The following is a 26,459-nucleotide window of genomic DNA, read 5'->3' as shown; positions in this document are numbered from 1 at the left end:
TTAGCAGTGTGAGGTGCTCTAGTGTGTAATCGGAGAACTTTTTGAGGTAAGAGTAACTTTGGAATCAACCAATCTCAAAAAAAAGAAGAGGAACTTTGGAATCATGGCAATTCTGATAATGAAGAGTGTCAGTAGATGCTGATATTATGTTTTGATGCATCTGTAAAGTTTGGTTCATATTGTCTTTCCTGTGATGGTATTACTATATATATAGTTTCCCCTTGTCTCTGTAAAGAATATGTTTGCGTGAATGACTAAGTAAACTAAAGTTGTATCTGCATATTTTCTTGAACGTAGAGTTTTAACCCTATCTGTGAACCTGGTGATGATTGGTCCTGCAGATGTGATGAATGCTTAAGTTGACAAGAAGTTGAGCAAACATTCTTTATAGTCAAGCTACTAAGAAGCCTGGTTATAGTTCCACATGTCTGACAAAAGGTATAGATGCATTCACTGTTTCATGTGACTTATCAGCCGCTGGGGATAATGATTTAACAGAGTCATAAGTTAGAGCATTCCTGGATGTGAAAAGGTAGTTATTTCGTCAATGTGTATTATCTATTCATAATTTCACCAGCAATGAAACTAAAATGACTTGGACTTTCAGACCAATTGTTCTTCTATAAAGGGGAAATACTGTTGCTTGTCTAGTGTTTCACATTGCTGAACAGCCCTGAACTTCTCTTGGCGGTAGACCTGTAGAAGTTACAAGCACCATTATGTGGAGAATTCTACATTAATTGAATGCCTCAACCATTAAGTCTACCAACAATAGCCAAACCTTCATCCTAATTAGTTTGGTGCGCTTATGTGAATCCTCTACTTACATTGTGTTCTATTCTTTTGCTAAATTGCATGAATTCAAGAGATTATAGGTCTATTTAGATAACTTTCCAACATGTATCTTAGGTTGTGCGTAATGCAAGTTATTTACCCAGAATACAACTCCATTAGCATCTAGCATCAACTTGAAAGATCCCAAAACTCAACATTATGTGCAATGACGTAGATAGCTCAGAGTCACCGACTGAACTTTAATCCAATTCTTACCATTTAATCTCTGTCTTTACTTTCTTCTATTCTTGCATAATGATTTCATGAAGGGTGCTAGTGTTCATCAGAGTTCTTATTAATTTTAATTAGTTCTCATAATCTTGTCTTATCATGTAATAGGGTTGATAATGATTGCAAGGAGTGATCAGAATTGTACTTACAACTGTCATGTGTAATCGATTGTGTTTTGTGATCAGTGATTTTCTGTGTTTGGTATCAAAGTGCGATATTTGCTGATTGCACTCATTTCTTTGACCTTTTATTCATCTGCTATCATAAATTAACTGATTGAATTTAAATACTTATCCATCCTGTTAGCTCCTTCCCTGAGATTTCATTTGCATTTTTTATTTTTACTTTTTTGATGACAAGGAAAATCCACAGCTGCTAGCTACCCTTTGGGTGCGCACAGGGTAAGACCCCGCTCCTATGCAATAGCTTGCAAACCACACAAAAAAGGTAACCCGTACTAGGCAAGCACGGTGCGACGAGTTCGACCCAGAAGGCAAACCGTTTGCTTTTGCTGGCAAGGGGTTTTGAACTTGAGACCTACAACATGGAAGTCCCAAGCCCAAACCACTGGGCCACCCCGAAGGGTAATTTATTTGCATTTTGCAGAAGCAACTTCCTTGATGAGAACTGTTTGATGGAGAAAGAAACTCCCTTCTTTCATCAACTGAACAGGATTGACAAACATTATCCTCGTCTTAGCAAGTTGTTACTGATGATGACTCTTTTTTAATCGAGATATTCCATCAACTAAACAATTCTGGCAGATGCCATTCTGGCATTTTGTTTTCTTGGATGTCACTCTATTGTTCTCATTTTCCCTGAAAACTTCTCCAACCATATGCTCCCGCACTCACATTTGACGACATGCACTTTTGACGTATGAAGTTTCTAAGGTTCAAGATTTCATATTGCAGAGATCACACGTCAGGCAGCGAACCTTCAGAGGATCCACACTACAAGAGAAGTGTGAATTACATGAGGATTTTCCTGGGGATTAGTATGAAAATTTGCGGGAAAATAAGTTTCCTACGAATTTTCATACTAATCCCAAGGAAAATCCCTATGTAATTCACACTTTTCTTGTAGTGCCAGTTCTAAATTGATGCAAAAATAGATCAAGGTTTGCATCTTCGGTGAGATAAATGTATGTATGTACCCACGCACTTGTGTATTATTTTTAGTCTTGTAGCGTGAGTATAATGTTCTGATGTTTCTCTCATTTTTTGATATGAGATTAGCCTAAAATGTCATGCATATTTGAAAGTTTACCACCCTAGAAGCCTACAAGTTCTTCCTTAACCAACTTTTGTCACCCTCTTATATTTCATGAGTTTTACATTACATAAACCCCTTTAGTAACTTGACCTCCTCATTGAGGTTTGCCTCACTATTACACTGTTGGAGTTCATTTTTTATAAGAGTTATCCATTTCCTTCGAATATATAATTGATGGATGAGAGATTTTGAACGGAACTCCAACATTTTTCATTAGTAGTATTCATATTTTCCAGTACAGTAGTTGGGGTTGGTACTTTGAGCTTAAGAGTAGTTGTTTCAATGATATGACTGGAAATCTTGATAAACTATAGTTGACATGTCGAATAATAAAAAATGATAGTAAAAAAGATGAAAAAATGTTGAAATTTTGTGGAATTCTAGAAGATGAAGAAAGAATTTTGAAATATGATTTTTTTTTTTTGCCAGAGTTTAGTTTTTTTCTTGTTCTTTGTTTTTGTGAAGGACAAACAAAGAATGAAAGAAAGTGAGGGGTTTGGTCTTGAATTTGTAGTGCTCAAAAGTACCCCATGGGTGTGTATTGTGGGGGTGTTTGGGGGTGGGGGACATGGGGAGGTGGGGGGTAAGGGTAGGGTTTTTTTTTTTGCACCACTTGAATTGTACAACTGTTAATTGATGCCATACACTTAAAAAAATAAAAATTCAAATGAATGAAAAATATTCTAGTGTACTATTTCATTTAATTGATTTATACTCCCTCCGTTTATTTTCGTTGGTTGATTATACTAAAAATAGTTATTTGTCCAGTTTAGAAGTTAATTATTAAGTTTTAAATTTGTCCTTATTATCACACAAATTTATTACTCTCTTTCTGTTTACTTGTTCGTTATTGAAATGACACATTCAAAGAAATAAATAAAATGAAAATGTTATTATATCACCTTTTTAATATAACTAGTCCTGGACACGTGCAACGCACGTGTGTCCCATACTAAGTTGTGTGGAGTTGTTATAACGATATATATATACTCAACATGTATGCTGCCGGTGTATCTCATGCTATTAGTACAAGAACTTTATTATTATTATTATTATAATTATTACAATTGTGAGAGGTTAATACATATATTGTAATTATAGATTACATAAAAAGTCGGTTACGAATACAAATATTTATTAGATAAAACTTATTGAAAATGTCAATTACTCGTGTTGGCAGATATAATGGCGAGTGGAGTACTCTTTATTTTGGGATAAATGGAATCATTATTATTTTATTTAGTAAAAGATAGAGTAAATGAGCAAGAAAAAGTAAATAAAAATAAAATTATTATTATAACATTTTAATTTATAGTAGAGGCAAAATGGTAATCAAACTTTGAAATCAAAATGATAATTCAACTGTGAATTTCTAAATTTTAATATAAATTTATATCCAATTTTAAATTTTAACTGGTGCACACATATCTTAGAACTTTCTTTGATCTATAATTAATACTTTTCCACATAATAAAATTAAAAGCCTAGATATTAAACTCATTAATGACCAATAATAAGCTTTGTGTGACCCATAAAGCAAGTCATCTATGATACAAACTTCTATTTTGTATTTTCTTATAGATGAATATTATCATTCTTTACTAAAAAAAAAAAGAGAATAGTATTACTCAATTCATCAAAGTATTGTGTTGACTAAAATGTCCGGTCACATTTGTATCTTGTAAACAAACCTTTTGCAATTTAAGGGTAAAATAATGCCCGAAAAGAATTTTAAAAAATCACTTAAGGTTTCCAAAAATATTAAAAGACAAATGACATCAAAATATGGAAGCAGAAGAAGAAGAATGACAAATTTGATTTCATATTTATTGTTCCAAAGGCTCACGATGATAACTAAATTTAAAGTTTGTAACTATATCGAGTTGAAAATCGGAAACAAATGAATTATAAAGGATTAAAATCTTGTAATAGAAAAAAGAAAGCAAGTGTGAGGAGTTGATGATATATATTGCTAAGCAAGTTTCCACGTTCAGATGAATAAATAACAAATAGTAACTTTCTTATTGTTGGCGTCAAACATATTAACATATATATTGTTTCTTCTACTCCTGTATTCAATCTACTTTTCTTTTTTCTGCTGCTTTTGTTTCTTCTTCTTGATTAGCAGCTTCCGGCACTTTTTTGTTCAGCTTCCAACTCTCTTTTCTTCTAATGTTGAATTGTGCAATTCATTCAATTTAATGTGATTAGCATCCATCTTAAATAGTATTAGATAATGACCTTTTAAATCCGAAACTAATTTCTACATGGAAATTGACCCCTCATATTCAATTTTTAATTCTGTATAGTAGAGGCTATTCAAAATTCAAACATTCATTTAATAATTCTTGGTAACATTTTAATTGCCAAAGAATTATGTTTATTTAATTTATATAATCCAATGAATTTGGTCAACATTAAATTACTTTTTTCAACTTTCTATCTTCTCCACATTCTCGACATAATGATTAATTGGTGATGTAGAGAATTAATGTTATTTTTGAATGAGAAAAGTTTTTAAAATAATTATTATTATTTAATTAATTAGATATTTAATAATATTGTATTTTATTTTAGGGGCAAAATGGTAATCCAACTTTGAGGTTAGAAGCTTCCCACTTTTAGTAATATATGATAAATCAATGCTCTAGTAATAACTATAATCATATATATATATATATATATATATATATAAAAGAGAACCCTATGCCCACCTACATGGCGCCACCACAAATCAGGATTCCCTTTTAATTTATTTATTTTCCGACTTTTCTGAAAAGTTGTAACTTGTATGAAAAGTAGTGACTTTTATGAAGAGTTGCAACTTTTATGAAAAAATATGACTTTTATGAAACGTTGTGACCTTTCCGAAGAGTTGTAACTTTTCCAATGAGTTGTGACCCTTTCGACAAGGCACAATAAGAATTTGTTCACACTACCATTTGTTGTCTATAAATAGAGGGACTTCCTGTCACTATTATTTGTAGGTGTTTTTTTTTCCGCTATAGGGTAGTCAAATTCAAATTCATTAATTAAGCTTCTTATGAAGTTTGTTTCATTCTTCAAAGTTTTCTTCCTCCAATTTCATGGAGTTTAATCTTTACTACAAGTTATAGTGATTCATGTAACAATGACAATACCTTTTTTCTATCTTGGTGACTTTCGTCTACCTCTGTTAAAAAATATCAGCAAGGATGATTGAAAATTGATCTTCTCTTTTGTCCCTTTCTACAAGTTTCTTCATATAAACAATGAAAATTGATTTTAATTGCAATGCGACATTACTACTCTTGCACCTCCCCGCCCACAACACTTAACACTTTTGAAATGGTTGAATTCATTACATTTGGTTCTTTAGAAAACAAATCTTTTATTTCTGCCACTATTATTTGTAGGATTTTTTGCATTAAGACAGTCAAATACATATACATTTATTAAGCTTCTTATTCTTATGAAGTGTGTTCCATTTCTCAAAGCTCTCTTCCTCCTATTTTATGAAGCTTAATCTTTTACCGTAAGTCATAGTGATTCATGTATCCCTTGCAATTTCTTTTTTCTATTTTTGTAACTTTTTTTTTTGAACTCTATTAAAAATTCCAGTGATGATGATTGAAAATTTATCTTCTCTTTTGTCCCTTTTTACAGGTTTCTTCATATACTTTTTGGGAAAATTGCTTGTGGATTGTGTGGCACCACCACAAACAAGAATTCCCTTTTACTTTATTTATTTACAAAACTAACCTTCCCCTTTCATTAATTCCCTTTTAATTTATTTATTTACAAAACTAGTATTCCTCTTTCATGAAAAGTTATGACTTTAATGAAAAATAGTGACTTTTATGAAAAGTTACGACTTTTCTGAAAAGTTGTAACTTGTATGAAAAGTAGTGACTTTTATGAAAAATTACGACTTTTCTGAAAAATTGTAACTTGTATGAAAAGTAGTAACTTTTTTTTTTGAACTTGGTAACTTTTATGAAGAGTTGCAACTTTTATGAAAAAATATGATTTTTATGGAACGCTGTGACCTTTCCAAAAAGTTGTAACTTTTCCAATGAGTTGTGACCCTTTCGACAAGGCACAATAAAAATTTGTTCACACTACCATTTGTTGTCTATAAATAGAGGGACTTCCTGTCACTATTATTTGTAGGTGTTTTTTTTTCCGCTATAGGGTAGTCAAATTCAAATTCATTAATTAAGCTTCTTATGTAGTTTGTTTCATTCTTCAAAGTTTTCTTCCTCCAATTTCATGGAGTTTAATCTTTTCTATAAATCATAGTGATTCATGTAACAATGACAATACCTTTTTTCTATCTTGGTGACTTTCGTCTACCTCTGTTAAAAAATATCAGCAAGGATGATTGAAAATTGATATTCTCTTTTGTCCCTTTCTACAAGTTTCTTCATATAAACAATGAAAATTGATTTTAATTGCACTGCAACATTACTATTCTTGCACCTCTCCGCCCACAACTCATAACGCTTTTGAAATGGTTGAATTCATTACATTTGGTTCTTTAGAAAACAAATCTTTTATTTCTGCCACTATTATTTGTAGGATTTTTTGCATTAAGACAGTCAAATACATATACATTTATTAAGCTTCTTATGAAGTGTGTTCCATTTCTCAAAGCTTTCTTCCTCCTATTTTATGAATATTAATCTTTTACCGTAAGTCATAGTGATTCATGTATCCCTTGCAATTTCTTTTTGCTATTTTTGTATTTTTTTTTTAACTCTGTTAAAATTTCCAATGAAGATGATTGAAAATTTATCTTCTCTTTTGTCCCTTTTTACAGGTTTCTTCATATACTTTTTGGGAAACTTGCTTGTGGATTGTGTTATATTTGATAGCATACAACAATAAATATGTGATTACTAATATGGAACCAATGATGATGTTTGTTAAAAGAACCAAATAGATTGCTCTCTTGCTTGCCACAGTTAGTATATTATTTTGATTGTTTTTTCTTAGGTACAAACATTTTGTATGGATTGAGGTATACATATTATCGTTTCTATTGAAGAAAATTACTGAATGTTTTCCAGCAGATAATGAAGAAAAACAGAAATACAAAGGCTCGAAAAAAAGCTCATAAGAAAAACTTGATTTATTATCAGTTCCTTCCAAGACTCTCCAAGTAAAAGTTTTTCCCCTATTTCTTCACTTCTCAATCCTGGCAATAGTAATGACTATTCTGAGACAATGAGGAAAAACTTTTGTGATACTCACAATTTTATGGTCATTTTTAACATATACATAGTACAACATACTATAATAAAAAAGAGATTGATGGAGGTTCATAAGAAAGGAGTCGAAGGTCCTCCATTTGAATTTAGTTAATTATGTTCTTGTATAGACGTGATGTTCCACTTTACTTGGGAGTGTTGTTGTTTGAGACTTTTTGATCTCTTCTTTAATGTCTGATTTTGTTCTATATAACTTCTTGGAATTTAGAAAATTTCATTACTTCTGACCAACTATTTCCATGGAGATTTTCTTAGACTTCTTTCTTATACTTAAAATCTCTCTACGACTCATAATTTTTGTATAACAAAAATGAAAATTTTAAAAAATATTGTACTTTAAGATTTCAGAAGAATGCTTTACTTTAAGATAAAATGTTCTTGACAATGTAGTGTATGTATCAAAAATACGAATATTACCGAATGACCATATGTAAGATTAGTAAAATAGTTCAATCCCGTGCGAAGCACGGATAATTTACCTAGTTAATAATAAGAATAAATTATCTTTTAATATTTAAAACTGGAAATATAAAAATAAACATTCATTTTTAGTGGTGAACAAGTAAAAATGGAGGAGACAATATATCTAATAAAGTTATCATTCTATTTATTATTGTTTAAAATATATGTCAAGTTAATACTGAACCAGTAAAAATGAACAGCGAAGAAAAAAGAAATAGAAATTGTGTTTTTTTTTCTGGATCAATCAAATGTGGAGAGAGATGTTCTTTATGAGAATATCCAAATGAGTCTTATGTTTTTTGTATTAATGTTGACATTTACTCCTAAATTAAGCCACTTGTAATTTGTATATTTCCTATTTTACCAAATTAAATACTTACTAGAAAAGAAAAAAAAAAAGGTTCTTCCACATATATAGTTTTATACAGATAAACAACTCTTCAACAACTTTTGGTTTTAAGTTAAATTAAGGAAGGAATACATTAAATAAGAAAAAAAGATCATTCCTTCATGCATGATTCAGACTTGTTCATAGTCAACATAGGTGTTTCATGTCTATATATCACCAAACATCACAGACCACGCTGTTTGAAATTTCTTCGGAATCAGTATTTGAAATTTATGAATTCTGATTTTAATTTATTTAAATTTAAATTAATAATATGTATGTATTCATAAATTTTTGGGATATATATAAGTTTGAACCAAAACTACTGGCATTGAGTTTGACCAAATTCATTGCCAATACTCTCACCTTTCGCCCTCGAGAGGAGCTAATGATAAATGAGATCTTTTCATTTTTAATTATAAGTCTCAAATGAGCCTTAAGAGTGAAGAAGTACATCCGAATCTTATATATCGACTAAGCTCTCTCGATGCACGTTGGCTTACAATATGCCAACGAGGGCTAAATGTACGATTCCGACTTCACCGCCGGTGCAAAATTATATGGAGAAAACGGATAAGCATACGAAGGCCAATAATAAAACAAGGATGGGAGGAAACAACATAAAATTAGGGGCTGGGAAGACTACATTGATCAATTTTAATAGTAAAATTGGTGCTCTTTAGGTTTATTGAATTGTTGATGGTACCATAATGTTTTACAGTTATTATTAAAAAAAAAGTTATTATCAAATATTTAGTAAAAGAAAAAAAAAATATTGCAAGGGAAGTAATTAAGTCCAAGTAGAATTCATTTCATTATTTCCTCCGCACTTGTGCCTATTGACGAAACAAATCCACATGATTTGACTTTTGAGCCTAAACAATTTAAAATATTATAAGCATTGAAATTTTGTAGGACTTTATTAAACGAATTTAATTTCTTGAAAGTTATTTTATCCTAATCTTGAAAACATATACAAAATCAGTATATTTTTTGAAAAGAATTTGATAAATTCATGAAATATTTATAAAAAAAATCCACAAAATCATTTTTATGAAGATCAAATAAATCTCAAAAAAATCCAAAGCAACCTATATTTGGTGTCCAAAAACCAGTACACTTCTTACATCTGCCGGAGAAGTATCTATTTATTTATGGGATTTACATATTCTTGGAGGTTTACTGATTTGGGGTACTCTTTATGAAGAAATAGTGCCTGAGGTCAAGGAACTTGTGGGTTCCAATGAAAAGAGGACAAAATACATTCCTCAGACTTGTGAATATTTGTTTCCGGCATTTCATCATCTTCAGGGGGTTAATCAAGAAGTATCTTTTAGCAAGTGGATAAGTTTTTGGTGTAAGAAACCTTAGAGGAATGAAGCTGCTCCACCGAGGGAGGAAAAGAAGTCTGCTCGCCCCGAATCAACCCATAATCCTAGTTGGGGCTTACCTGATACAACAAGGTGATCACATGTCGAAGAAAGGATGTTTTCTGGACGACTATATCTTAGCATTTTTTTTACTATTTATCCCTCTCATTTTTATGTAGGAGAACAATATTGAGACACCCTAATGAGAAAAGTCACAAGATACTGATGAGTCTATATCTTGTTCAGATTTGATGAAACCACCTCCTGTGACTCAAGTGGAAAAGGGGCTACCTAATGTCTCTTGCAATGAAGTTAAAGACGATTTGGGGTATGAAGCATACAAGCATCCATCACCTGTTATGTCCATATTTGATTGGAAGAAGGTCATCCTAGATGCTCAGAAAGATTTTATTTCTGCTATTTGGAATGTTATTAAGGGCAAACTTTCAAGAAGTGACGTAGATTCTGCTTCTCCTCATAAAGATGAAATCCAAGTAATTATCAAAGAAATGGACTGCAAAGACGTGGATGTTTCACCTTTGAAAAAGTTATAGAACTCTTTCTTTGATTTTGCCGCTTGTCGTACACAGTTTATACTTTTGCGGGCCAGGAGTGACATGCAATTTAGGCTCGTACCTTAAGGAGCATCATCTTACTTCAAGAGTAGTACCTCTTTAGGAATTTTGCATTAATGGGACCGATCCTTACGCCATCTGCATCAACAAGCTTGTAAGTACCATTTGAATATAATTCTTGTACAACATATGGTCTATCCCACTTTGAGGTAAATTTTCCCCCAAACTTATACGAAGTAATGGTGGGTTTTCTAACTGCGAGAACTTGGTCTCCAACTTGAAAGAACCTCAGGCGAACCTTCTTATTGAAAGCACGAGATAAACGAGCTTGATAATATTCAAGATTTTGTTGGGTTTCTAGAATCTTTTCATCAAGTTCTTCTAACTCAGCAAGACGCAGTCGAGAATTTTCTTCTTCAGTGAGCCCTTCTTGAATAACAAGTCTTAAAGAATGTATTTGACGCTCAAGTGGCAAGACTGCTTCAACTCCAACAACAAGTGAATATAGTGTTGCTTGAGTTGGAGTGTGGTACGTCGTCCTATATGCACACAAGGATTCTTCCATTCTTTCATGCCAATCCTGTTCGGACTTGGAGACGACTTTCTTGAGCAGGTTGCATAGAACCTTATTGAATGCTTCAACAAGACCATTGGCGACAACATGATACATAGAAGATTTACGCTGCTTGAAGCCAAAGAAATCACAAATCTTGTTCATTAACATGTTGTCAAATGATTTGCCGTTGTCTGTTATTATGTAGCGAGGAATGCCAAAGAGATAGATGATATTCACTTGAATGAAATCGGCAACATTCTCTTTCTTCACTTCTTTAAGAGCGACAACTTCGGCCCATTTTGAGAAGTAACCTGTTGTGGCCAAAATGTACAAGTGTCCACCAGAAGATTTTGGTAGTGGTCTGACAACATGTAATCCCCAAGCATCAAATGGCCAAGATGTGATAGTTGGGTGCAATACTTCAGGTGGCTAATGTATGAAATTCGCATGAAATTGAAAAGCATCGCACCTTCGAGCATAATCTAAGAAATCCTTCACCATGGTTGGCCAATAATACCCCATTCTTTTTATATTAAAGTGGAGCTTTGGTCCAGATTGATGTGATCCACATACTCCTAAGTGTGCTTCTTGTAGAGCTTGGATTTATTCTTCCTCTCCCAAACATTTTAAGGGTACTCCCTCAAATGATCTTCTATATAATGTGTCCTTGTAGTAAAGGAAGCGAGGTGCACGACTCTTTGGATTTTCTGGAAGCATCCCATAACACATATAGTCAATAATTGGTTGTCTCCAATCTTCCTTCGCGGCTTCAGAAACAATGACGTGATACTTAAGCTCATTTTCTGTATATTCTTCCTCATTTGGTGGTGGTACCATCCATTTTTGGCAAATAGTGATTTGTGTTAGATCAGGAAGGGTTAGCGTTGAAGCTAGGGCAACCAACACATCAACTTTCTTATTTTCCGTTCTAGGCACATATTGGAGGGTTACATCTCCAAGCCATCCTATTAAATTTTGAGTATAATCATGATAAGGGCGCAATTCGGGCTTCTTCACCTCATAACTTCCCAAGAGTTGATTAATCACCAACTGAGAGTCACCAAAGACTTGTAAGTGTAATTGCTTCATGTCGACGGCCAATTCAAATCCAAGTATCAACGCTTGGTATTCAACGACATTATTGGAGCAACATTACTTCAAAGTAAAGGAGAATGGTAGAATCTCTTCTTGCGAAGTGCTGAACACCACTCCAGCGCCATGATGTGCATCCCCATCAAAGTACATTTTCCAAGGTGGTTGAATTTCAATATTCATTGCATCCTCATCAGGAAGATCATCAGTTAACTCCCAATCATCTGGTCTCAAATAGTCTTCCAAGAAATCCGCTAATTCTTGTCCCTTCATAGCTTTCTGAGGGATGTACATGATCTCAAACTGCTGGAATTGGAGGTACCATCTTGCTAGTCGGTCACTAAGGATAGGTTTTGACATAACAAAGTTGATGGGATTTTCTCTAGAAATAAGGCGGACAACATGAGCTTGAAAATAATGCTTCATATTTTGGATCGAGAAGACTAGTGCCAAGCACAACTTTTCAATTGATGAATAGTTCAGCTCATTTGGCGTCATCGTTCTGCTTAAGTAATAAAGAGAGTTTTCTTTTCCTTCACTATTCTCTTGAGCTAATAGGGCTCCTATAGACCTTTCTTGTGCTGCAATGTAGAGTATCAATAGCTTTCCAAGTATAGGGGATGCCAAAACTGGAGGTTTCGCTAGATACAATTTGATACTTTTAAAGGCATCACTACATGTTTGATCACAATTAAAAAGAGCACATTTCTTCATGAGATGACAGAATGGTTGGCATCTTCCTGCTAAATTTGAGATGAACCTCCTCAAGTAGGCTAGCTTTCCTTGGAGACTTTTAACTCATGAATATTTCGAGCCTCGGGAATCTTCGAAATTGCATCAACTTTGGATTGATCAATTTCAATTCCTAGATGTCTGACAATGAAGCCAAGGAACTTTCCAGAAATAACTCCGAAAGCACACTTCAACAGATTCATCCTCAATTGATATCTTCGAAGCAACTCAAACACCATTCTTAAGTCTTTCAAATGATCACCTCTCTTTCTTGACTTTACCACCAGGTCATTAACATAACATTCAACATTTTTATAGAGCAAAGTCATCAAATATATTTTGCATAGCCCTTTGATATGTAGTACCAACATTCTTCAAACTGAAAGGCGTCACCTTGTAGCAATAAATACCTTTAGGCGTGCGATATGCGGCGAGTTCTTCATCCTTTGGTGCCATGTGGATTTGATTATAGCCAGAGGAATTCTCCATGAATGACATCGCCTCATAACCAGTGGTGGCATCAATCATCAGCTCCAGAATGGGAAGAGTGAACTCATCTTTAGGACATACATGATTTAGATCCCTGAAGTCAACACAAATTCGAATTTGGCCATTCTTCTTCCTTACATGAACAATACTTGAAATCCATGTTGGATATTTAACTTCACGAATGGATCCTACCTCAATGAGTTTGTTGACTTCATTTTTTATCAATGGAACCAAGTCTGGCCTAACACGTCTTTATGCTTGCTTAACAGGACGAGCACTATTTTGACTGCCAACTGATGGACTGCTACATTAGGAATCAAGCCAGACATTTCTTTATAACTCCAAGCGAAGACATCCCTATATTCTTTGAGTATATTCACATAAGCAATTTCTTTATCAACTTCTAGAAAGGTACTTAAGAAAGTTGGCCTAAGGTCTTCATCAGTGCGAAGGTTAACTTCCTTTAAAGGGTCTATTGTGGTCTTCCCCCCTTCTTCAAGTTTTGGTGGAGCATCTACAACATCTTCCTGTTTTAGAGGATCATTGTCATTGACAGATATATGACAACACCAGTCAATATCTTCCAACTCTTTATCAATCTTCGTTTGAGACAAGGCATCGTGCTCATTCTGGATTGTAACATGATATGATGAGCCTACACTTTCTTCATCTTCCTCATGCTCCTTGGTGTAAACCACAATGTGAATCGTTGCCTTTAGTTCCTATTTACAAGAAACCGCAAGTTCCACTCGTCGCCTCATTCTAGAAGGAATCAAACTTTTGAAATCCTTTTGGATCATTGATGAAGCCAGCGTTGTCACTTTTAGATAACTTCTCTGATGCTTGTTGTTGTTCTTCTTCAATAGACCTAATCTCTTGAACACATAAGTTCTTGAAGTTGATTATCCAAGTCGATCAAAGAAGGAAGGCTTTTTATTGGGAGTAGTGATGTCATATTCAACAGTTATATGATTATTGCTTGCCCTTCTTATGAAAATGCGAATTGGCGGCGATTGGCTATAGCCTAGAACTTTACATGCTTGCGTAGTTGTATCTTCCGATGTGAGTTTCCCTAACATTGATGGCTCATTAAGGTTGTATCCAGCCCTCACAAATAACTTGTAAGCATTGAAATCAAAACCTTCTCTTATGCGCTTTGTAGGGAATGCCACATCTCGCACTTGATTTCGAGCTATTGACTTTCCTGGCAGCTTTGAAGACAAGTTTATTGCATCAATCTGTCCGATAGCAAGAGTTAGTCCTCTAAGTGCATTTTCTTGAAGGTTAGATGATCTACCTTCTTCTTTATTTAGTTTTGGAACATAGCGAAGTCTAGAAGTCAATTTCTTTGATGAAATGATCTTCCCTTCATTAAGAATGGGACAAAGTTCTTTGCTGTCAACTTTTACCTTTCCGACAGCCACATCAATTCTTTTTATTGTGATCTTATCAGACTTGATTGATTTGACATCATTAGATTTTGCCCCTTTAACAACATAACCTTTCAAATAGAATTTTGCATCGGCAAAGTGTGTCTCAACTTTTGTGAAAGGGTTATCATCCGCAACTATCTTCCTTTCAATCCCACCTTCAAGATACTTCAAACATTGATAGTAAGAAGACGAGACAATTCTATTATCATGTACCCAAGGTCTGCCAAGTAATATATTGTATGAAGTCTTTGCATCGATCACATGCATCCATGCGCTTGATCGCAAATCTTCCATGTGGATTTCTAATTTAATAAAGCCCATGGACCTCTGTCCCCCTTGATTGAATCCTTGTATCAACAGACAACTTCCACTAAGTTCTTCAGTCATGATGCCGAGTTCCTTCAATGTGTGGATAGGCAGAATGTTGACTCTAGATCCTTCATCTATTAAGATTCTATTTATCTTCTTCTCTAGCACGTGACCCACCATATACAAAGGATGATTGTGTAGTGTTTCACCAAATAGAAGATCATTATTTGTAAATGTTATTTTTGTATCACATGCATGTGCTTCTTGGGAAGAAGGTTCAATAGGTTTTTTCAGAAGACGAAGGATACATCATTGATGGGATTTTCCTCGTTGCTTCTTCTTCGTCACTAGGAGACACTTGTGGTGAGAATTTGCTCGTTGTTATGTCTTTGTCAGTAAGAGACACCTTCATTATTTCTTATTTATCAAAATTGAAACATGATGCCTCGACATTGTCTTGAGTAGACTTTGTGCAGAATGAACTTGGTAAGAATTCCTCTAGAGTCACAGGACGTCGGGGTTTCTGGTAGTGATGCACTTCTATCTTTTCCCTCTTTGGACGCTTGATTGATTTTTTCTTTTCCAATTTCCTCACCATCTTCCTTCTGATCGGTTGCTCGGATGATTCCTTTCGTAAGCTTGACTTGTTGCATTTTCGCATAGTCACAAGAATCAAACCTTCGTCACTATCTTCCTTCTGATTGGTTGCTCGAATGATTCCTTTCGTAAGCTTGATTTGGTGCGTCTTCACCTAGTCCCATGAATCCAGCCTTCGTGACCATCTATATCTACTTGAGATTTGTCTTGCTCTAAGGACTCTTCTTCATGCTTTTCAGAGATACATATTTGGATCGGATCGAACGAGCCGAATGTGATGGAGATTTGGTTAGAACCAACTTTCTCATCATCAAGGACAATCTTCTTTTCTCTAACCAATAGCATCACTCTATACTTCAAGACAAAAGATTTATCAAGAGGGTGACTCACAAGTCTATGATACTTGCAATAATTTGGGTCATCAACTTTTCCAGCTTCATTAGGTCGCTTCATCTCTGGCAACTCAATGAGCTTTAACTCAAGCAACTCATCAAAATTAGCAGAAATGTCAGAATCCAAGAAGGGGTATTCCTTTTCTCGCATTTCCCTTAGGATCGACTTTTGGTTCGAGCGCGCTTGGAAATTCGTTCTCACACTTTGCTTCTTGCCTTCCTTCGTAGTGAAATTTATAAGTGACACATTAACATTCATTGACTCTTTGTTGTCATTCTTGGGCAAAAATTTGCTCCATCTCTTGGGTTCCTGCTTGTCCCTTCCTTTGCGAGGGTCATGGACAAGCGTCATATCTTTTCCAGCAGAGGACATGATCAACTCCATATCATGAGCGCGAGTAGCTAGATCTGCAAAGGATTTTGGTTTTATTCATTGTAAGATGTAAAGATGCTCCCAGTGCATCCCTTGGATACACATTTCTATCGTAGAAGCTTCACTAAGCCTATCTTTGCAATTCAAGCTAGCGTTCCTCTATCGATTTATGAAGTCTATAATCGGTTCGTCCTTCCTTTGGCGAGTATTCGTGAGTTCTACCATGCTCACCATACGCCTCGTGCCATAAAAGTGATTGAAAACCTCATGCTCTATTGCTCCCACTATCGATAGAATTGGGTTCATGATCCGTGTATCAATCAAAGGCATTTCCTTTTAGAGAGCGGACAAACTACTTGAAAAGATGGTCTCCATATGTTCCAGCATTATTACATATCTCCACAAAGTGTGCAACATGTTACTTCAGATTTCCTTTACCCTCAAATTTTTGAAATTAGGGAGGTTGGTAACCAGCAAGAATTTTAAAGTTATCAATTCTCACAGTGTATGGCTTGGCATACATATGAGAAGACTTGGTAGAGACTTCATACTTATCCTTGATTGTGCCTTAAATGAACTCCTTCAAGCGATCGAGTGGGATCATTCCTTCAGAAGAAACTGGCATCTCATTAACAAGGGGTGCTTTCTTCGCAGGATCTCCGATCTCTTGAACTTCAACAACCTTTCCAGGCGCATGAATCACTTCTCCATCTAAAAGTCTTTCCATCATATCCATTAACTTATCGATTCGAGACTCTTGGTGTTGTACATGTTTTGTCAGTCCTTTAACCAACTTCGTCAGAGTTGCGAGTTGTTCCTTAGGGGAAGAAGCATCGGTCACCATTGTTTGCATGATCATTGGAGATGTAGAAGAGTAAAATGGATTGTCACGTAAGTTGATCTTCAGTGGAATCACGTTACGCGATGCATGTAGAGATGATTCATTGGTTGAATCATAGTTCTCCCTTGTGGTAGAGGTCTTCGAACCAGATTGTTCAACCAGAGCTAATGTTTTCTTGATCTTTTCAGCAACACTAACTCCTCCTTCTAAAGCATTTGTGGGGGAACTTACTCCTTTTGGGGTCGAAGACCTAAAAATAAGAGTTGATGGTGACGACACTTGAAGTGTTTGTTGTCCTAGCATAGTAGCTTTGCTCCTTGTAACAACTCCGAAACTTCCAAAGGTAACACCATGAATGCCTTCAATTTTTCAGTAGAGAACTTGGAGCTAGTGGCCTTATAGGAAGTTGATTGAGAGTTGATCTTCATGGAAGTCATCTCGATATTCTTTGATGCTTGAAAAATTGAGATGAGAGGTAGAGATGGTCTCATTGGGCGTGCTAATTTGTTTGAAACAAATTTTAAACATATGAAAAATAAATAAACCACACAAATAAAATCAGAAGAAACATGAATATTTTATTGATAATAGTGCGGGTACAATTCTATTCCTCCCTTGATTGTACTCTCCTAAGATTTTTCCATTATTCGAGGGCCGTTAGTGGTGAATTTCTCGAACAAGGATTATTTAGATTTAACCTTTATATGAATATTCCATGACTTTTGGGGAATATTGGAGATGCCTTTTAAGGGAATTTAGTACCCTTTATATATGCAATGAACTAGGGTTTAGGGTAGTAGCCTCCAAGAAATCTAATTGAAACCGAACAAACCTTCTACAGTCCCAATTCGAATTGAACATGTCTTGTAGAGTCCCACAAAATTTCAATGTCTACACTCTCTTTTCTTTATTTTTGTAACTAGAAAATCCCAGAGGGCCAACCGACACGACATTCGAAGCTCGATGGATAGTGGGATCGTCCCTCTCCCCCTTTTTACTTAAATACTATCATGCATTTTTCTACAATAAGTTTGAACATGTGACGTATGCTTGATTCATACATCACGTACGGTCTATCGCTAGACCTCAACGTTGGGGCTCAATTGTAAAGTCTTTTGTCCAATTGTTAAGGTGTTGTCCTTTTTGGGTATAGGACTGCACGGATTTGTCCCTTGGATTTTAACTCAAACGATGCCTCAAAAGTTGTTTTGAACTCGTTCTTACAAGGTCCTTAACTTTCTTCTCCTATTTCGATGTGGATTCGTCTGTTTTTATTTTAAAAAGAGAAAATGACGAGTTTTAGAGTCGCCACTTAATTTTTTTAAGGAAAATTAAGAAAACTATTTTTTTTCAAAATATTAAAACAGTAAATCTAATGAAAATATTTAAGGGAGTTCGGGGTTCACATTAATGTTCTAGGAAGGGTTTTAAAGTAGCTAGAACATCCGCTAACATGTGGTTATCCGACAATTAATATATTTGGCTAACAATAGGCAGGTTTGACTAGTTACGGAATAAACAAATTTTATAACTTAAAATCATTTAGAGAGGAAAGGGTATATATTATCTAATATGTTTAAGTAGAGAAACGCTTCTAACATTTTTAGAAATCAATTTGGAAAAAAAGACAAGTATACTTAGTTATTTTAAGATAAAGTACTATAAGTTAACTAACTCAAAATGGTTGTCCTTTGAGGAATTATGAGTTAAGAACCTTAAAATTAATTAGCAAATAAGCATGTACTAACAATAAAATTAACACGAAATATATAAAAATGAGAGAGGCTAGGAGAACAGTAAGAGCCTAAAAGACTCGGCCAGCGGGTTGTACCCAAACAAAATAAGGAAATGGAATTAGATCATATACCATCTGACTGGGAGAAGAGGCTACATTAAAAAACTAGCAAAATTATTCTAACATTTGAGCTAAGACAATGAAGAAAATGCAACACACTTTGCATCAGTTAATGCCATTTAAATAAAGAAACAATCTTGACTTAAAAGAGATTAATATTGCCTGAGAAAGTGTAGTGAAAGCAACAGTAAACTATATCAATTTAATGACTAAAGCATCATCATATACGAAAAGAAAATAAATAAATTGTAGAAGTAAATATCATTTGAAACATTCATTTGATTAAATCAATTGAATGGTACATGAATTTAGCCTTAAAAAAGAAATAAACAGAGGAAAGGCATGATTCCGATTTCCGACACAACTGTAACAGACCACCATTTTTATAACTAAGAAAAAAAAAGCATATGAGACAGCATTCAAACTATAGAAAATCAACCATTTAGAGCTTGTTCTAACGGACAGATAATACTATACAGAGAAAACTAAAAGAAAGATAGCAAGATGGATAGATGACCAATATTCTATATTCCAAAACAAACGGAAAACTATAAACTAGCTATTCAATTTGCATGCTGAATCTGGACAGCGATCAGAAAAAGGAAAATAGGCATCAACTTTGAGAGGAAACAGGAACTGGAACAAGAGGGAATAAAAAGAAAACAACAAGAGAGACTCACATTTTTATAAGCTATACCGCAAATAAGGAGCATTCCGACTAAAATTTAGATAAAGGAGATGACAAACCAATTCTAAACCCGACATGCTGAACAATAGGACAAACACGAGATTAAATAAAATAGAGAAAGCCAGTCATTGCAACCCAACCAAACAGTAGATAATACAACATACGATTTCATATCAGCTAAATTTCTGAGATTCTGCCTTCATTTCAAAAGGAAAAAAAGTAATATTATAGTAACAAAGTGAAAGAAACCTGATATTTAAGTAATGGAAGACAAGAAAATACAGATTCAGACATCAAAACAAGTAAAGAGAGGCAGGCAATGAAATAGATTCAAAACAGAAAAACACCAACTACAAAACAGCAAAAGAAAATTTTGAATTAGCGCTTAAGAGTAAATACCAAGATCATTTAAAGAAGAACGCAATATATCAAATCGTCTAGAGCTCAATAACAAATAATAGCAAACAATAAATAGCCAGTAACATCACACTGGAACAAAAAAATGAGGAAAGTGTTACGAAGGAGAAAGCTTTACCTTCTTTCGGGCAGCGAACGGGACGAATGAGCTGGACTTCTCACCAACCTTTCACCATTGACATGGGATTCCAACGAACTCCGGAGGATACTGAATAGAACAGAAACCAAAACTAAAAGAGCTTCAAAATTCTTTTGGAATCGATCTGCGAAAGCACCCTTAGTTTTACTTTTTGTTCCTATTGGAACTTTATGTAATTTGTGGCTCGAGCTATTTTTCTCCAACCTTTTTTTTTCCAATTTTTTATCCTACCTTTTTTTTTTCCAAATTTTTCTCCAACCTCCCACAAAGAAGAAGAGGGAGGGGGCGGGTTAAATAGGAGGAATTAGGGCACGATTTTTGGGGGGAATTCGGGTGAAATTTGGATGAATTTTTCAAATTCGAAATTCAAACCTTTCTAAGAGATAAGGCTCAAACGGTTGGCAAAGTACCAATTTCAACGGATTTGGAATGACATCCGTTCGATTTCAGCAAAGGAAGAAGGAGATGCAAGATTGCTCCACCTGGATTATTCCCGAAGCTTCGCATACGGAGAGGGACACGCTGCGATGCCAGGAGAATGAGCTGATGGGCTCGCGTCTGGGCTGCTGGAATCGCTGGGCTGTTGCTCGCGATTTTCCTTGGAGTTCTGGGTTCTGCATATCTGGGCTCGCGAAGAAGACCAAGAATGAAGCAGGGGTAGTTCTGGTATTTGGTCTTGCTGTACGTATGTTGTATTGTTGTATGGGTATTGTATTGTTTTGGTATTGTAATGGGTTGGGTCTTATATGAAAGAAGTGGGCTGCTGAAAAAATTAGAAAAGGCCAAAATCTTGGTCTAAGTTAAGGAGCTAAGGTGAGGTTAAAAGGGTTAGATTTGCAAATACAAAATAGCTAGATGGATTGCAATTATAGCCATATAGAATTCAAAACATAGCTGAATTGAGTGAATTTAGTGAATTTGGCTATAATTTAAACACGATGAATTAAGATTAATTAATTAACAAACTTTTTAATCTTAACAAAATTAAATAATTAACTTAATCAAACTAATTAATTCAAGAATATTAACTATAATTTAAACTAAACTAATTAACAAAATATTTATGTAGAAGTAAAATAAATTGACGCGATTTTCGAATATTTATAAAATATACTAATTATATAAAAACATATTTATTATTTAAAAATTATAAAATGACTAAAATTACCTAAAAATGACTTGAAAAATATTTGAAATTTTCATCAAATTAATTATTCCAAATCGTTTGAAATTAAAGAAGCTCGAAAATTAAGTCTTCTCGGGGAGGGTCAAAATTGAGTGTCAACATTGCGTAAGGAATAATTTTCACCCCTTTTTCAAAGGCCTGCTTTCTATCATGAACGTCTGTTGAGAATATCATTAACTAATAAAAGTGTGCTCTCTTTAACAACTTAAGGTTTTAGATTGCTTTGGGCCTAGTCCCGCACATATTTGTCTGCTTTTGACTTGACACGAAATTTAAGACACTACGGAAGACTTGAATTTTGTGGTCTTAAATTAAAAATATGTTGAATCTACTGAAATGCCATTTAATCTTGTAGTTTTAAACATGTCGTATGAAACACTGAAATCAAAGAGTTGCTAAAAAGAAAAAAAAGTCATTCCTTATTCCAATGTATCATTTTAAATGTACAATTAATTAAATACACCAAACCAAAATCTTCTTTATTCTAATGTAATATTTTCAAAATCGAATCTCTAACCACTTTCAACATTATCGGCTGCTAATATATAAAAGTAGGTCCTTCTAATAGTTGTTGATAATTAGTAATTTCCTACCTTTTAAAAAAAATATTCAATTAGAAACACTAATGTGCTCAATTGATTAGTGTTACTTTAATGCCAAGTAGCATCCTACTAATTTCAAAAGTAGCTAGACCATTTCCCTAGTAAACAAAAATATATAATCATCATATTCTGGTTGTTATGCGTAGATTAGATGCACGTCACAGGTCCTAACACTATCACAGAGTATTAAAGTAGAGAAAAGTAGAGAAGCAGGTCTATTAATCATTATATTCTAGTTGTTAAAGCATAACTTTATTATGCGTAGGTTAAATACACGTCACAAGTTCCAATATGATAGTATTCAAGTAGAGTATCAGGTCCATTATCCATTGAATTTCGAACCGTGACCTTTGGAGTAAGAGACTCTATATAAAGCCACAAATTCAGAAGACTAAAAAGCACATTTTTTTCCCAACAAACCAAAGTGCAATTCTTCTTCTCCCAATCTCTAATACAATGATCATTTCTTATTCCAGAATAATTCTCTTCTCAAATAAACAAAACCCAAACAGAAATTCCATTCATATATGATTGGGAAGGGATGATTGACCCTATTGATCCCCTGTTACAAGCAGAGCTAATACGTTACGGAGATATGTTACAAGCATGTCACAATGCATATGATTTGGATCGTAGCTATAAGATCGATCCTAGTTTCTTTTTCAAAATCGCCACTGTACGATTTGGATCATAGCTATAGCATCGATCCTAATTTCTTTTCCGAAGTCACTAGTGGCGAAAAACATGGCTATGATGTCTCCAGCTACATTTACTCCAAATGCCTCACTCATTCAATTTGGCCTAGTAATTTGAGTCACCAAGCAAATTGGATTGGCTATGTTGTAGTATCAAATGATGAGTACTCAGCACACTTAGGATGCCGTGACATAACAATTGCTTGGCGTAAAACAACAAAGGATGTTGAGGAGATAGCGGATATAATGGACTTACAAAGACCAGCTAGAGATTACAACATGTCTAGTCGCGATCCAACAATCAAAATCGAAGCTGGATTGTTGAACATCTACACGAGGAAACACGATCAATGCAACGTGTGCAAGTTGTCAGCAAGGGAACAAGTTCTTGACGAAGTTAAGAGACTGATAGATCGATATTCGAATGAGGTATTAAGCATAACAATAGCAGGACATAGCTTGGGAGGTGGCTTAGCTATGTTTAGTACTTATGACATTGCAGAAATTGGATTAGATTTACCCGGACGTGTTATTCCCCTTTGTGTATTTTCATTCTCAGGGCCAAGAGTTGGGAATATTAGATTCAAACAATGGCTTGAAAGATTAGGAGTGAAAGTTTTGAGAGTAGTAAACAAACATGATTTCGAGGTTCAAACAAGACTGATTCAAAAACTTGGAGATTATTTTTGGAGTTATTGGCATGTTGGTGAAGAGATAATTTTGGATCATAAGATATCCCCTTCCTTAAAGGAAATGCATAATCTCACATACATCACTGATTTGGAGGTTCACTTGGATTTACTCAAATGGTTAGTACAATTTCCTTTTTAATTTCTATAGATTAAGGGTGACAAAATAAAATTCAATCTGTCCAACCTGTTTGAGTTTGGGCTCAGCTCATTTCAATCCATTAAAAAATGAGTTGATATGTAGTCCAAATTGAACCCTCCTACTTAGTTGAGCTCGGAGAAAAGGGCTTTACATGTTGTGTTCTGATGGGTTTAAAGGTTTAGTTGATAAACTGATGAGTAGGAGGGTTCAACCGACAAACGAAGCCAAGTACAAGGGTCTCACAGGTCATTTGGCCAGTTTAATATGTTATGTATAACCATAATAATATTTTTTATTTGGTACTAAAATCTTTTTAAAAAATAATTAAAACGTAGTAAAAATTGGATGGATTGGGTTATGACCCATTACTTGATCCGTTTTGACCCAAACAAATTTGGGTTGAGTTGGATCTTGACCCATTTTGACCCTCCCAAATATGACCCAACCCGTCCAATTATCACCCCTACCGTATAGATGCAGGGGTAGAACCATCCCTTAACTTACTGGTTTGGCAAAAAAAAAAGTATTTTTTCTCCAAACTCTATATAAGCAATATATTCAGAACACAATAGCCAAGAAAAAAAATGTGATCCATAACTCATAAAATAAGACGTTTGACCATGTTTCATTGTGAAGATCGAAAAAAGTATAATTTTTTGTTTTCAAAGTGAAAAATGATATTTGGAAATTCTGATTCATGTTATAGAAGTTTATAAAAGAATTCTTCTCAGAACTAAGTTTTCTCAAATTTAACTAGAATGTGTTCATATGAGCAGGTTTCAAGGGAAAGGAAAAGGATTTTGATTCGAAATCGAGACGATATAAATTTGGCGAGAAAAGTAACTGATAGCATGATCAAGACGTATATTGAGATAATCAATGGGGAAAAAATTCATGAAGTTTGATAGTAATGTGAAAAAACAGTATGTTGAACAATTTTGTCTCAAGAATTAATCCCCAGCAAAAGATGAACACAAATCACGATCATACATGTGATGGACAAAGCCCTCTCTTATTGGTATCCGAACCAACTTATGCGCATTTCAACCTGTTAACTTTGATATCAGAATTATTTTCTATATGCATAAAATAAGTTATTGATTATGAGTGTTCAAATAACCACCCTTGGGTCGATCTATGTAGCTATGCCACTGATTCTAGTACATGATAATTTGTTGGATTCGATATAGATTATTTTTCTATACCCTATTAAGTGAACTTTTTAACACGAATATAATAGTCTGGCCAAGGTTTGTCAAATCCGTAACTAATGATGTAGATTCGTCCCTGACTCTGGCTGTCAATATCTAAAAAAAAGTGCAACCTAACACATCTTTAGAAAAAATGAACAAAAAAAACACAATTCTTAATAAACAACTGATATCTAGAGTGCAAAAGAAGTAACTCAAAAACGTCTAATTGATTTTATAAAAAAAAACACACACAAATTAAAGGTGTTTAACAATATGCAACAAGAAGTTTTCTCCTTGCAAAATTTGAATGTCTAGGCAAAGGAGAAACTGAAATATTGTACATAGTTAATATACTAATTCAATTTTGGGTGTGATCGAGAATATTTCAAAACCATGACAAATTCTTCGGCAGAAGCTCCAACTTTTACTGAACTTTTTCCAGAGTGAGGTGCTACGCGTAACCACAATTTTTCTAGATGTTTGAGAGGCAATTCAGGACGAATCAACATTTCTAACATACAAAGCTCCACCTATATTTCAAATTATTAGGATTAGAAATTCAAAATTAATAATCAGGTGTCATTTAGAAGATATCAGAGCAAATATTGAATGACGATATAAGTATATAATTACCTCGTCTTCGCTCTGAAGACTCAATTTTTGTGCAAGGTACTTTTTTAGGTAGAAAGACGACTTGTTCACATCCCTATTTAACCATATAAAAGAAGTACAACATATTAATTGAAGTTAAGAGGTATTTTGAGCTATACGAGGTCCAGGAAAGGACCATACCATTAGGGTTCATTATACACACCTTATTCTGCATTTTTTCACAGCACAAACTTGTGATATCCTAGTCATATTGGAACAACTTTACTAGTTATGTCATTGATAGCTTTCCTTCATTTGAGAGAGAATTCATACAAAAAGAAAAAAAAATTACCTTTACCAAATTGATTCATGCATGCCACAATGGCTACTATAGTTTAAAGAAAAAATGAATGACCAACATTTCAAAATGTATCTAGAACTTCAAAAATATATATAGGCAGGACATAATATTTTTGTAAATATATGTTCAAATGTAATTAAAGACTTCCTTGATCTTTATGTAGCGGGTATAAATCTATGGTAAGGGTGAAGGACCTTCCCTGAAAAAAAATCATATCTAGTCAAACATTGTCACATAAATCAAAATATTATAGAGAAAAGTAATACATATAATTGAAAGTCGTAGAATTAAACTCACTGCTTATCACATGCAACCAAAGTGAACCAAATAGGATGATCTCTTTCATTCACTCTCTAGTACTACCACTACTTGTACCTCCTGTTGTCTCAGTAGTAACTTGAACTTGTGCCACATTAGTATTTGTTCCACCACCACCGCCAACAGGAAAAGGAATATTTTTTTCTTTTTTCTTTCTTCCACGTCGTTCCTTTTTCCCTTTTCCGTTATTAGTATTATTATTATTACTTCTTGATGGCGCTTCTATAGCTTGAACAACATCTAATCTTTTAACAATATTTGTTTGCAAACTTTGTGTTCCTTAAATTTTGGTAAAGGCACATATTTTCTTCTTCTTCTTCTCCTCCTCCTCCTCCTCCTCCTCCTCTCTTCTTCTTCTTCTTCTTCTTCTTCTTCTTCTTCT

The 26,459-nt window shown here is 34.2% G+C and overlaps 1 protein-coding gene and 1 long non-coding RNA gene across 2 annotated transcripts; one reads left to right on the top strand and one right to left on the bottom strand.

Moving 5' to 3' along the window:
* Positions 1 to 18,907: 18,907 nt before the first annotated feature.
* On the bottom strand, positions 18,908 to 21,015 carry LOC107059652 (uncharacterized). Its single transcript, XR_001472799.1, has 2 exons — positions 20,280 to 21,015; positions 18,908 to 19,445 (listed from the first exon to the last, which is right to left on the bottom strand). It is a non-coding gene; the product is annotated as an uncharacterized lncRNA (long non-coding RNA).
* A 1,687-nt stretch (positions 21,016 to 22,702) lies between these two features.
* LOC107059659 (phospholipase A1-Igamma1, chloroplastic-like) lies at positions 22,703 to 23,614 on the top strand. The gene has a single exon (XM_015306381.1). It carries the CDS (start codon positions 22,703 to 22,705, stop codon positions 23,612 to 23,614), a length of 912 nt encoding a protein of 303 aa, XP_015161867.1.
* The last annotated feature ends 2,845 nt before the right edge of the window (positions 23,615 to 26,459 follow it).

This window comes from Solanum tuberosum, unplaced genomic scaffold (assembly GCF_000226075.1).
Source record: "Solanum tuberosum cultivar DM 1-3 516 R44 unplaced genomic scaffold, SolTub_3.0 scf00031, whole genome shotgun sequence".
NCBI lineage: Eukaryota > Viridiplantae > Streptophyta > Magnoliopsida > Solanales > Solanaceae > Solanum > Solanum tuberosum.
Note: the sequence above shows the minus strand (reverse complement) of the source record. Positions and strands in the feature narration are given on the sequence as shown.